Below are 15,350 nucleotides of genomic sequence, written 5' to 3' on the forward strand. Positions count from 1 at the left end.
TTGCGGAATGCAATGTAAAATGACTGGTACAATCGTCACTTTGCACGAATTAATCGGGACTAATCATCTCGCGGGACTCGACTCTTAATGTGGCCAATTTGCAATATAACGTCATTTTAAGTTGTATACGTGTATATTGGTAAGCAAAGATCGTAAATTGATCATAAAACTGGTTATTGCTTTTAGTCGATTTTAATTGATAGCGAATAATGTAAAACTGTTAATTCATAAGTGAAAAAAATTATGTCGTTGTTTATATTCCAATTATTATTTCAATAGGTCCATAAAAATCTAACTTGATAACTAAGCGGCCGTTTATAGTAATATAAGACATATTTTCAAGTTTTGTCAAGTGTCAAATGGAACATCATCTATTGTAAATTGTAAGACAATGTCAGCAGGTTTTAAAAATACATATCTACTGGTAATATACAATACACATATTTTGTAGGTATCCGTGAAGACAAACACGATAAGGATATTTTTGTATCATTTCCTGCATGGCCTACATGATAATAAAAATAAATAAAATCACAAAATGTAAATAGTGAAAACAAAGACTGTCCTTCATCGCATTACCCTTATTCGAACACTTAATTAAAATTAAATTAACGCACCAAGTACCAATGTTTAATGATAATTTACGTAGCTTTTATGTGTCGCTGTTTGCTTGGTTTTAGGGGTTTAGAGTTTAAGTATTTAGTAAACACAAAATACGTATATGGGCAAAACCTGAGTCGTAATATCATACGACCTTTAAATCACTTAACTTTGATTTATATCGGTATTTTTACATTTGTTTGTAGCTCAGCGTATTCCAAAGATAGTGTTAAACTTAGACTCAAAACACACATTTATTCCGTGTCTAGGTACATCCATATTTTTATACTAACGTAATAATGTAATATGAGCTATCATCACAATATATCACAGTTTCGTGTATTCGAACTACGTTTTCGCGAAGAAATCATTAAAAGTCAATTTTTAATCCATAAAGAATTAATAGGCGATTTTCTTTTTTAACATGTTTTTTGTCATCTCTCACAGTAATTTAGTGGAAAAAACGAATTACATGTGCGCGTAACAAGGATGAACCGATTATTACTAATTTTATAATTGACTGTGAAGGTTTTTTTTGTTGTTTGTTCTGAGTTCTGAGTACACCGAACCCGATACAAGCAGAAGGTACAGTTTAGTCGTTCATTTATCCCATTGTCACACCTACTCACATATGTATTATGTACATATTAACCGGTAATTTTAACGCGTGTTTTCTTTTACAAAAGTGATCATTTTACTTAAGACACGCATATAATTGACATATTAACAAAAAAATGCGAATTTATACACAAGTAGTTAAATAATTTTTGTTTATTACGAGTGTATTAAAAAAATGAAGTACCGAGTACCATTGTATAAAATAAATTGACCCTTCATCAAAACAAATGACTAAAACAGGGGGTTCGTCCAAAATAAATATAAGTAACTTAATTCGGTAATAACTTGGCTAATGTATTAACATAGGTTTAGAGAATTAAAAACTCTGAATTATAAACTCTTACATATCTATTCGTACATAACGAAACGTAAAACGAAACCATTTATTTTGCGTTCTGATGTGTCATCTTAATTCTTTGTATGTTATCTTAATACCGTTTTTTCGTAACCGCCAAGATTCTATAAGTATTTCCACTTGTTTTAATTTTTTATTCGCTCGGTTTTACAGGGCCTTCCACATGGGTAGAAAAGTTTCCCGAGGCCAGTGGCTCTCGGCAGAGTCCAGTGGACATAGCCACCTCCAGCACCATGCCAACAGCGGAGCTGCCACCCCTGGCCTGGACCTACTCCCTAGACCAGACTCGGTCCCTCGTCAACCCCGGCTACTGTTGGAAGGTGGAGGAAAACGGCAGAGGATCAGGTAAATGTCGCGCTGGATAGTGGCTTTTCTCATGGTAGTAGAGAAGTTCCCGGATTTATTTACTAATTATATAATTAGTCCCTAGTAGAAAGATGCGGTTATTTCCTGGTACTAAATTTCTTCTCTTCACGTGTCGTGCCCCCGTACCCCGACGTCGCCCCGACGTTCACGATCACTCGGGAGAAAGCTTCCCCGCCCTGAGCAGTGCAAAACTGCTCCTCCGCAGTTCTAATCCTGGTCATGAGATGAGATATTTATCACGTCTCAACACATGGCCAAAATATAAAATCAAATGGAGCTTAACGGAGATAAACAGTTCTCGATTCGTATTAGCTCTACGTTATATTTCATCGTTGGTTATCAGATCGATCCAAGATATTATATTGTACAAATGATAGGTATTAAAGAGAGCTGATACGTATTTTTTAGAAGGGAATATGGAAGTCCGCATTAACCTGATGCAGACGTCCACAAATGACCGATTTAAGTGATCACTTTATACACGTGATATCATCATTCTCACAACATCCATTTTTATTTTATATTAAATAAGAAAATATAAAGGTATTGGTGGAATCCGTCCTATGTATGAATGTACCAGTACATTATATGCATAGATACTTGTTTCTTTGTATTCAAATATTAATATGATTAGTGGGTCAGTGCATAAAAAGGACTTACAATGTAGGTACGTACGATTTTATTTTTTAAAGCAAGCTTGATGTATGACATCACGTGTGGTATGATCACCTATATCCGGTATAGCAACGACGTCCTTGGGGACCTTCGGTATATACGAGTACCTTCATACGAATAATATGTACCTCAATGTGGTTTATGTTTTTTTTTTCTGCTGAAATTATGAAAGAGAAATTATGCATGTCGAAGTCACCAGTAATTATTGTTAATAATATCACTTCCCTAACAACACATTTACAAGTATTTCGCGTTCTAAGCTAAAGAGAAGTAGAGTTTATGTAGGTACGTTTTATGCAAACCTCGAACTAAATTTTATCGATGTGATTTGTTATTCGTTGAAGGTAATAAATGAACAAATTAACGGCATCCAAGCTTTTTACAGTAAATATTTTACTCAGAATTACAAAATAATACGAACAATTATTTAAAATTTATTCCATGGTAGTTTATTGGCACGGAAACCTGCGTACGTAATTTTTTTTTTTTTTTTTTAAATTACGAAAAAATCGTTTTTTAATTATTTTTTCTGTTACTAAAGACATGATACATAATCCAATTAATGCCAATGGAATGGCACATCAAATATAGTGCATTGATGTATGCACATGTATATCGGCGACAAAGATTTGATTATCTATTTTTAGCTAATTATATTGCATCTTCATCTAAAGATAACTCCTTATTTTTTTCTTTAAAATCAATAGTTTTTCAGAATGTTTAACGCCAGTATTGAGTGTTAGTGATACGTCAAAGAGATAGACAAACACAGGTATTGCAAATAATTATAGCGTGTGTATTGAAATATACGTAGGTAACATAGATGGGTTTCAGGTGAAGATGGAGGTTGGTAGGTAAATAAAGGTAAATATTGTGATAAATGTAAACACTTAAGTCTGATGATATGAACAAACATTCATTTGGATAAGTACAATATCTAATTACTCTGATAACGGAACACGTGGTGATGGTGAGTCGTTGTCGAGGGTAAGACGACGCTATGCCCCGCAGTATGTCATAATAACGTTTCAATTCGCCAATCCATAATACAAGTGGAAGCCGTACAAGCTATAACCGGAATATTTTCATTATTGCTCTCTTGCTCCGCACATGGTATTTTGGCTCCACGTCTGTTTCATTTATTGCTTCGGTCCCCACTGTATCATTAAACCAATCAACTTGTTTTTCGGGGAGTTCGTATTTTTTGGTCTAAGTAGTAATAACATCACAATTATACTTGAAAAAAATACAGATAAATCACATACACGTGTTTCAGGGCCAGACCGCTAAACTTCAGAGGAAACTCTTAAAAATCCTTTTTTTTAAAACATTTTTTTTACTACGAAAACTATAAATTATTATAATTTGAAAATGGAGTCAATCCTTAATGTCCCGGGCTAACACCTCTTCCACAAACCCCTGCCCTTCGCCTACCCAGCCACTTCGCTAGTCCGCGTCCGGTGGCATTGCTGCGTTAGTCAAATGCGCTTTTAATCTCAATTGAAAAATGCGATTTTCCAAAAAATTCATTAGGATACTCTTAAAAGTACATCATAAAAAATGTTCTTCTGAGGTTTCGCTGTATGGCCCTGAAAAACCGTGTATAGTCCGGAAGAATATTTGAGAGGTACCATTTCAAATGGTTATTATTAGTTACTCCTTCCAATATATTTTTACTATGAAGCGGTTAAGACGTACGCATATAAAAACAGATCGAGATTAACCTTGATTCCCCATGGCATTAGCAAGTGAGGAGCAGACAGGAGTGAGGAAGGACTGAGACTCGAGACGTTAAGCAACGTTGGCCTCAATCCAATGCCGAGGAATAAAAACAACGTTGCTTCTATTTTATTGCGTCTTAGTATCTATAATGAAGAGGTTTTATATAAAACACTATTTGAGTTCTAAATAATAAAACCGATGATTTAGTATGCGCACGATCGAGTTAGTAATAAAATCGCGAGTTTAAAGATTATTTTTTTGTACAATACGCCTCCAGTATAAAGATTATCTGACGAAAATGTTAATTGATTATACATAATATTATTTATAAATAACCGATTAATTTATATTTTCAACATTTACACATCTTATTACAGTTAATGTAAGAGTTTAGAATAAAACAGAAATATGTAGGTACAAAAATAACAAATACCTGACTGTCGTAAATTAATGTCTTGTCCATTTTATTATGTTACGAGTAGCTTTTGATTCTATATTGTTTACATAAATATTATTTCAAAGCATTGCTAACCTCTTCGAGCCCAATGCCATTTAAAAAAAAAACAACATTTTATATTCCTAATTATTGTAATTAGATGACATTATAAATATGGCTAGTTTTAGGAGGAAGGGTAGTATCCACATATGAAACTGTAGATTAGATTTCATATTCAATCAACCCTAAAACGAAAATAAAACTTTTTATAGAGATCCTAAGTAGCACGTCACCATCACATGATACTTTGTTTCAAATGTCTATAAACCTATTTATAATCTACATGTCTTTGCCTATAATCAGTGAAAAGTATGATAAAAAAGAGCTTATATGACAATTAGACTAATTAAATTATAAATTAACTCCATATCAGAATATTTTCTCAACATTTTGACAGATAAAAATCACGGCATTTCAACAGCAATATTGAATTCAAACTAGCTTCAACTCATCAAAACCTTCCTTTATGTAAAAAAGAAATCTATACTATGTGATGGTTTGGACCAGTATCATCATAACAGAAAGTGTGTTTGCCTGTTTGTGTTTCCGTTACATCACATCGGGGTGACCGATTGGCGTAATTTTTTGCATAGCCAGAGAGATGAAAAGTGAAATAGGCTACTTTTCATCCTGAAAAAAAATCACTCCCCCAGGAAAACTGCTGGTGGAAAAATGAATTATTCTTTCACGTAGCAACGGAGGACCCGATTGACGTGATTTTTAACAGGAATAGCCGAAGAGCTAACAAGTGTTAAAAGCAACTTTTCATCCCAAAAAAACATATTTCTCTCTCGGGAAAATTCTTAGTGGAAAATTGAATTAATATTTAAACAGAATAACGATGCTATGTCGACTTAGAATAAAGGATGGTCGTATTTTTTGCATAATGATATTTGGAGGTCCGGCAATTTATCAGGCTACTTTTTACCTAAAAAAAAAGACATCATTCCATCGGAAATTTTTTTCGTTAAACGACAAAACTAATTTAAAAAATAATTTCTTCAAAAAGGTAGTAAATAATAACAAGGAAATCTTTTTAAATAATTAAACGGCAAATATCATATTATGCGATGGGGCGCGAAGATGCTAAGTTGGCGTTGATATTTTTAATGACATGCATACAACATTATGTATTTAAAATGCATGATGTTTTGCATTGCACGTGTTTACTAAAAACTTTGAAAACACAAAATGATAATTAAAGTACTGATTATAAGTGTTGGTTTCTCGCATTCTACGTAATTCGGTATTTGATAATGTGCATAATATTAAACGTAGACACAGCCGGTCAATGTGACCTAACAGAAGAATACACGGAATTGTGAAAAATACTGAAACGTTTTATTCTGTGATAATCCAAGTGAGATTAACTTCAGGCGTACAGCAATAAGCATTACATTTCATTTGAATACCGTTCCTATTGTCGCTTTTATGACTTGAATAAACATAATTATTATGAGAAAACAAAACTCAAATATGTAGATACTGAGACATTATTCGAGAGATAATGACGCCAGGACGACAAAATACACAGAACTGAATTCTTTTTTGAAATAAATAAACTCTCTTAAACACCTACACTTTTTAAATTATAAACAGCTTTTGTTTCACAATCTAAAAAAAATTAAACTAAGAAGGCTCCTTCTACGAGTGGATCTATTTTTGTAAAAAATAAATCGGTTATTTTGTTTTTCTATCGCTCGGGTAGTAACTTCTTGTATATTAAGGCCAATCAATAAAAATAAGATTTAACACTTATTTTAAAGATTTTATTTATAAAATCGGAGTTACGATTCTTTTATCAGATAAACATTGTGATTCAATTAATATAGTAAAAACGTATTTATTTATTTATATTTTTTGGACACATCAAAAGCAAAACATTCAGAAATGCAAAACAAAAAAGAAAACTATCCCTCTGTAAGTAAAGTGATGTCCTGTTTTTTTTATTCGGAAATCAAAATATTACAAATTGCCTAGGGTCTCGTACTTATATTTTTTGAAGCAAAAACATTAAAATATGTGGTCTTTACATATCTTTATTTATCTAAAAAGTTTCATATACTTATATAGAAATGTATAGTAGTAAACAAAAGTTTTAATTATAATAATTCGTCATCGTCAAACCGTTATTCGCATCCGATGTTGCATAGGGCACAAATGCTTCAAATGTTGAATATCTTTATCATTTTTGTTACTTTAAAGGTAAGAACATCAGTCTTACGCTTCAGGTGCAAATCCAGAGACAATTGGATACAAGTATTGAATGTTGATCAGAAGGCGAACGAGCCAACCAATGAACTAAAAGACGGGCCTTTCTCCGCTCGATTTTATTTTTTAGGATTTTTACTTGAGAGTAGCCATTTAGTCGAAAAAACTCCAAACGTCCAGGATTCTGGTTCTATTTCATTCACAGAGCTGTATTCTTCGACCACCCGAACACAGACAAAATATACTTAATCCAGAGATGTACTTACATCAACTACCGTTCTTGAGGTCCCGGGTTAGATTCCTGGGAAGGTTGGAATGAAATATTTGATTTCAAAGGTGGTTCTACACTGAAGTATTTCGTTGTCCATGGACTGGCACCAGGGCCCCGATTACAATGAGAAGTTAATTGAGTTATCTTCAACCTTTTAAAAAGTAAAATCGATTTTTTGTATGAAAATTTGGTACATATTTTTCAAACATGTTTAACTACACGAGGTTTATTTAACACACTTTCGTACGGAAAATTCGGGTTTACTTTAAAGACAACCGAAGATAACTCTGTTAACTTCCCGTTGTAATATGGGCCCTGAAGCGTTAGACTGATCACCTTACCTTCGTCTAACAGATGATCGAGATATGTCGCATTTAGCAAAATAAAATATAAAATTCTATATTATATTATCTATTATTTAAGTCAAAAGATGTACAGTTGTAAATTAGATCTGTCTGATTGCAGAGCTGCGCGGCGGCCCCCTGGGGGGCGCGGTGTACCGCCTGGCGCAGTTCCACTGCCACTGGGGCTGCTCGGACGGGCGGGGCTCGGAGCACACTGTGGACGGGAAGGCCTACTCCGCCGAGCTCCACCTCGTGCACTGGAACGCCACCAAGTACGGCTCTCTAGCCGAGGCCGGGGGCCACCCGGACGGGCTCGCTGTGCTTGGCGTCTTCCTCAAGGTATGCCAACTTATAATCACAATCTAATTCTAAAAATTAAACTCCAGGTTAACTTTTCCTTCAAACATCGCGTCGAGTGCTTTGATCTAAGCGGGCATCTTTAAGTCTGTGCACGAATGAAATAAAGAACGATACCGTTTTTTTTTTTAATACGTAATCTTCATTAAAAACAAAAAAAACATTTAAATATAATACTATTTTTCATTTTTTACAAACAAATACATCTCTGTTGAAGAGTTGTGGAAGAGTTGAGGAAATGTGGATGTTTAAACATGGGCAAAATAGTGAATGTTACACGGTGTGTATAGTGTCCACTTTAACCAGCTAATAACAGGTCATAAGCCCTGTAAATGCCTAGTCTTCCGTATTCCCTTCTCAATAATGTTTTCCCTCACTGTTGCAATAAATGTAATTATAAATTAATAGTTCATCGGATGCACATGCATTAGTGTTAATAATATAACACAGATATAATAATTACCACATATTTTGTAACTATTTGTAAAATATGTATCTGCAACTTAAACAAAATAAAAGTATAACATTTTAAAATCAAAATTATTTAAAAAAAAATTTTTTTTTATAGGCAATCTATCCTAAAACGAATGATTTATAAATCAATAATTTGTAAATGAATAAAAATCACAATGGAACAAATGTTTGGTACCAAAAACTAGTACTTTCAATATGCTTACAAAAACTAATTCACGAAGATTAGTTTCATTTCTACAACATACATACATTATTTATAATAGATACACTGGCATAATAGGTCTATACTACAGTTATTAAAAAGCTTGTAATCTTTAGATTTAAGATGGAGAAAAATGTATCTGGAAAACCTTGAAAAGCCAATAAAAGTTTTATTGCTGAAGCTACGCCTTAAAAACTAACGCGAAATAATTTTATAGGGCTTCGCTCTGTTCTTTAAATAATTCAGCTAATAGATTCGTAGCTGGACTCGATGTTTTTTTTAAAAATAATCTAATGATTAAAAAAAACTCTTTTAGAATAAGTTTTTGGTTGGTTAACCTTGGGATACCAACACAGCATAATTGGTGATATTTACAAATCAAGAATCCTTTAAGTGGAATTTAAACTAACCACATAATGTATCGAATCGAGTTGAATGTTAACAATACGAAATATGGTACTGTTTTTATTTGTAAAGGTTTGTGTTACTGTCTACTACTACATACCTACATACTGCAGACGGATGTTTATTATATTATGCCTTGATGATTTTGTCTAGGTCTGGTTTAATAAGATTTGTTCAAAATAATAATGAAAAGTAGAACTGTACAGGTTACCTATTAGACATTTTTATATTTTTTCTAACACATTCATTCAAATAATATGAATATTTATTAATCGATTCACAAACATACTCGTGACAACAATAAAAATAAGCAAAGTTTTATTTGGAATCGGAATTTGGATCGTATAAATTTAAACGACTTCTGCAGAACTGTTTGAAATAAATTAGAACCAGAATAATGCAATCAGAGGCGCTTTATATTACGATACAGCGATGACAGCTCACTCCAGAAACATACATTCCGGTTTATCAAATGAAACATCACATACATATAATTAACTTCAATAGTAGTGAAATATGCATATATATATATATGTTTAAGAGAAATGTTATTTTAGATGTTTGGAGTAAGTACTTTCATGATACCAGAAAATTACTAAATAAGACGACACAGGTACCTACAATATTAAAATTTAAAATACAATCTTCATTAATTTTCCTTTTTAGCCTGTTGATGTTTCACATACAAAAAAATATTAAATATTTTACCAGGCCCACTGCACCGTTTGGAAGAAGATTTTCTTTATTTTTAAAATACATAATGCTATCAAAATCATTTTCTAATTAATCCGCTTTACAAAAAGTAAATAAAAATGAATTACTGACGAATTTTAATGCAGTATTGATTAATAAAATAAAATTCACAACATTGAAATTATTTGATGTAAATTTTTGACAGAAGCACAGTGTACTTTATTATAGAAATAAATTATGTTTTTAAAAAAAAGTAAATCGACAAGCTTACGAAATCCCTTGTGGATTGGCATTAAATATATATAAAGGTGCATTAACTAAACTGAATCTAAACAATCTTAGAAGCTATTTAAAATTATTGTGATTGTGGTAATAGCAGTATCTAGGCAGACATGGCAAGTGTGTCATTTCAAGTCAGGAGTGATAACACCGCTTGCTTCTTGAATGCTTGCCTTTGCTGTAGGAACACATCGACGCGACGCCGCCGAAATAGCACCGTCGCGTCGTAGATTTATTAAATGGACGATTTTCAATGCCTTTGGCTAATACAATAAGGTACCTCTTGAAATTCAGGCTATGCCAACAATTTTTTTTTTAAAGATTTTGTCAAGCACAGCCTGTTTGGAAAGAGGTAAAGAATAGAGAGTCAAAGAATATTTGCAGGACAAGACAGCTTGGCATTAGATTTGTAATTATTGATTTTTTTAATTTATTGATTTTTTTAATTTATTGATTTTTTTTAATTTATTGATTTTAGTTCTTGATCTAAACTGTGTTGTTGATTAAAATTTATTCGTTTGATAGGTTTAATTGACTAATTATTGATTTATATTTTATGGTTATCATTTTATTGACGATTATAAGAGACTCGATGAATCCTATATAAATAAAAATAAAAATATTAAAATAGATACATTTCTTTACTCACATAAAAACGTAATTTTTTTAGTACTTTTTTCAGTGTATAATCTTAATCTAAATAGACATTAAAAATAGCCTCGCGTATGCTTTGCGTATTGTTTTCATTCCAACATATGTATATATATTATGATTGTGTATATGTATTAGAACTTAACTATAAGCACCTGCTGACAAACTGCATTTTATGCAGCTCAGTAGGACTTGATGATTTGTATTTTAATTTTTGAATGTTTTTGATAAATACAATATTAAAAAAATAAAAAAAACACCTGGTTCACATTTGAAGATTCTAAATTATATAATTTCTACAATAATTATTTATTGCTAATCGAAAAGTAATATCGGTGCTTATCAAAAGAATATTTTATTTATCTTAGGATATCGAGTCAATTTTGATTTCTATCTTGGATAACATCTCTTGATTGTAGCACCCGTGAGATTATTTTTGATTTTACACTTTTCTTGATAATTACGACTGTTTATCATACTTCTGAAAACTACTCACGAAAGATTTATTTTGAAAGCAAGTATTTTCAAAGCTATATTTCAAACGTGTTTATAGGATAAGTTATTATGCTCCTCACATTTTTTTATGTCATAATTTGGTTAAATAAAATCCAAACATTTGATTATTTAGTGTTCAAGAAACTGTTAATGTCAACGTATTCTTGAATTAAGGGTGGAAAAATTTGTAAAACTATTTTTAAAGTGAAGTAATTTGTGGATGCATAAAACAAAAATTGTTATGTACGTTTATAATGGACAATTTTTTTTTTCGAAACCTTAAGTATTATGTACTTTTTAATGATTGTATTTTAAAAGCAAATTTTTATAACGAAACGTATTAATTTGTTTTCAAAATAATTAGAATCGGGTTTTTTGTACTACTATAAAAACCAAATATTATTATTAAATCTATTATATTTATGATAAACACGCTCTAATCAATAAATACATAAACTCAATCTATTGTTTTCCTATTCAATGTATTGATTCAAATGTTTTCAAACTGAATAAATATTTTATCAATAAATTAATTTAGCAGTGCGTATTACCAAAATGTAAAAAAATATATATCTGGTGCTGAATGGTGCTCTCATTTAAATAATACCTATACAAATAAACTACGATATAAATACTTAATATTTATTTACGTTTTCAGGGTCATATTATTTTGGGGGGTAAATATTATTTAAACGAATTCAAACTTAAGTTACATTTTTTAAAAGTAAAGGCAAGTTTCGAAGACAAAGTCACCAACTAGATTAGATCCCCGTCGAAACTCGCTTATACTGAGGAAATATAATATTACAGGTAACAAAACTTAAATTAATACTCATGTACGATGAGAGTTTCCACGCATTTAAGAAACCGTTTATTACCTATGCAAATTTATAAAAAAACATATATAGGTAAAATTAGCTGGTAGTAAATAGAAAAATGCTTAATTCTTTCTCTTAAACAATGTGTCCTGTTTATAAAATCCGAAATTCTTGACATAACCACATAATATTTCAAATACTATTATTTATCTCCGTGATAAAAATACATACCCACCTAATGAATATTTTGTTTATAGGTCGGAAAGCATCATCCGGAGCTGGAGAAGATCGCTGACCTGCTGCCTTTCATCACTCACAGGGGAGACAAGATCACCATGAAGGACTCGCCGGATCCCGCCAAGCTGCTCCCAGATAGCAAGGCCTACTGGACCTACGAAGGTTCCCTCACTACCCCGCCCTGCACCGAGTCTGTCACATGGATCCTGTTCAAGGAACCCATTGAAGTTTCCACAGAACAGGTATGCGTTATACCTTTCTCCGGAACTATTACTAGTTTGTAACATATGTTTCTTTAACATTATTTGTGCTCTGCAATAAGGAACATGGTCCTTGTGGAACGCCTTACACTCAAACAATGCTCGCAAATTGTCAAAGTTTACTTTAAAAACCAGAGTTAAGTTTCCTGAACGTAATAAAGATAATATATGGGCCCTTCGTGGAACCATGAATTTACTGGGTGACAAGTTTGGCGACAATTTTATTTCCAGAAATAATATAATTCCAATACAAAAAATAAAAATTAACAGAACAAACCAATGGTATACAAAAGAATTACATTCACTCCAATATGAAAGATATCATCGTTCCCTTTCCGCATCTAATGGTGCATAGGGTACTGCATTGATACACCAATATCAGCATATCTTGATCATTTTTGTTACATGAAGGTACGATGATCAGTCTTACGCTTCAGGTATCAGTCCAGGGACCATGAAATATTCTGGCCTCTTGCATTGCAGGCTAACGCGCTGACCATTACACCATGAGGCCGACTATGAAAAATATAGATTATATAAAGTAGCAAATATAACACAGAAACCAAAGGGATTGGATATAATTTAAAACAGTAAGAAATAAATACTCGAAAGCATTAAAAAATAGCAAAAAATTGTATTTTAAGAATAATGTTCTTACTGAAACTGGAGATCCTAAGAAAATGTGGAGAACGATGAAAAGTTTGAGTTTGAGCTTGAATGAGAAAGCATTGAATTTTCGAAAAAGGTGCAAGGTAATTTACAAACCAGGCTCAATGAATATTTTATAGAGATTATAATATATATTCATAAGAGCATACCAATCATAAAGGAGGACTCCATAGAAACCAATTTTAAATGCAACAAGCAAGAATTTGTATTTAAGGATATAGACTAATATTAAACAACACTAAATCAAAGACAAGTTCCGATGGAATAATCATTCAAGTATTGAGTGACACAATGCCAATCATAGGATCTCTGCTATTGAGTATCATTGCTGTACTGAGAACAATCTGGAAAAGCTCATAATCTAGGCAACATTCAGGAATAACATTTATTACTAATAAAAAAGTTAGTACGTAAACAAAAGATTGTGAAAACCTAATACAAAAACACTGTACTACTCAAAAACTGGATTAGTATGTAATTATTACAATTTTAAATGCTAGGGAAGAAAATTATTCTTTTATTTTCATTTTCAGTTGAACAAATTCAGAGTTCTACGAACATACGGATCCAACGAAGACAGACCATGTGACGAAGGTGTCCATGTCATCAACAACTACCGCCCCCCTGTGCCTCTAGGAAACAGAGAGCTGCGCGACTGCGGTTGCAACTGAAATCAGATGCACTCACCGTCACATCACATCATATAATACATGTATCAACTTCCGAAGAGACTACACATATTTGAACTTTACCAATTAACCATTCCGTTATTATGGCAAGGAATAGAGGAATAGAACACCTTCTTTCCCAGAGCTTGTAACCGGTAAAACACTACAATAATTGCTCGGAAAACAATTACACAAGTGCTACTAAAGTATGCTGCTTTTAAGAATATTTTAACTTATTAGGATAATATTGTGTTATGTAATAGTGGTTATTGCAAAGTATTTCAATTAAATATGATATTTTTTATAGAACAGTAGTAATGATCAGTACCTAATCAGTGTAGCTGCGCGTACTATTCTTAATGTTTTAAAAATGTAAATTCTCTCTCCTCATACCAATGTAGTCTCGAGAAAAATAATTCTAATATTTTCATGCTAATATTGCTAGTGTTTTGAAATATGTATTACGTTGATGCATCAAATATATTTGACTTTAACTATAGGAAATGTTCCACAATTCTTTTAATGTTTGTTGTACTAAAACATTGTAATTTTAGTGAACAGTTTTGTAAGACAGCAATGAATATTCAAAATAAAGTTGAACATTTCAGATAGATTTTTGTTTTAATTATTTATTTGTTAAACAAATTTGCCCTGTGGGTTTGCTTGATTCCTCAAATTCGAATGAACATGTTTTATGCATCATTAATGCTTATAAGTAGAAATGAACGTAGAAAACTATAGGAGAGGAGCAATGACCAATATTTGGCCTTAATATTTGGTTGTACATATAATAAAATTTATTTATGAGTTAGGTTTGTTTTAGGAAAGTAGAGTATATATTTTTATAGGATATATTTAGAGTATGTAACAATAATATTAAACAGTGGTTAAAAGGTATACAACAAGTTACTTAAGTAAAACTAAGTGAAGCATTATTATGCACAAAATTATAAGAAATATTAACACAAAAAGGATTGGTATTATTATTAGGGTTTCAACATTTTCCCAGATCTGATTCAACAAACTGAAATGTAAAGAGCAAAGACTAAATAGTGTTTTAAATATGTGCCTTTCAATCATAAGCCAGAACAAAATATTTTTATGATATGTAAGAATCTCGACTATAGAATGTGAGTTTACAATATAGTATTATGCCTACAACCTGTAGCTTTATTCTGGACAGTTTTGTACTTTATATTTCAGACATGGAAAAAAAAAATCTTCTATTTTTGTAAAAAAAACATCATTCTTACATATTCAAAATTTATTGAATTTGGTGACTTACACAGATCTAGTATCTCATCGAGACTGAAATACAACAAATACATTAAACTAAGTCCGATTAAAGGAAAAAGGTGGAACATAATATATACTATTATTAACGACGTAATTCAAACCAGTATAATTAATAGCGGTTGGGGCACCTAAAAATGTATTAATATTCATTGTTATTAATTAACTGTTTATTTGTAATAATCATAAAA

At 31.8% G+C, this 15,350-nt stretch overlaps 1 protein-coding gene across 1 annotated transcript; it reads left to right on the forward strand.

The window, feature by feature from the left end:
• Positions 1-1,684: 1,684 nt before the first annotated feature.
• CAH1 (carbonic anhydrase 1) lies at positions 1,685-14,813 on the forward strand (the record flags this gene model as incomplete). The annotated part of the gene is made up of 4 exons (XM_088242039.1): positions 1,685-1,918; positions 7,780-7,997; positions 12,290-12,511; positions 13,732-14,813. Coding segments are annotated over 4 exons (812 nt in total), but the record flags the coding sequence as incomplete, so codon positions are not given.
• Positions 14,814-15,350: the final 537 nt, after the last annotated feature.

The sequence above is a fragment of the Micrasema longulum genome, unplaced genomic scaffold (assembly GCF_059751315.1).
Source record: "Micrasema longulum isolate JH-2025_06_02 unplaced genomic scaffold, ASM5975131v1 h1tg003256l, whole genome shotgun sequence".
Classification (NCBI taxonomy): Eukaryota; Metazoa; Arthropoda; class Insecta; order Trichoptera; family Brachycentridae; genus Micrasema; species Micrasema longulum.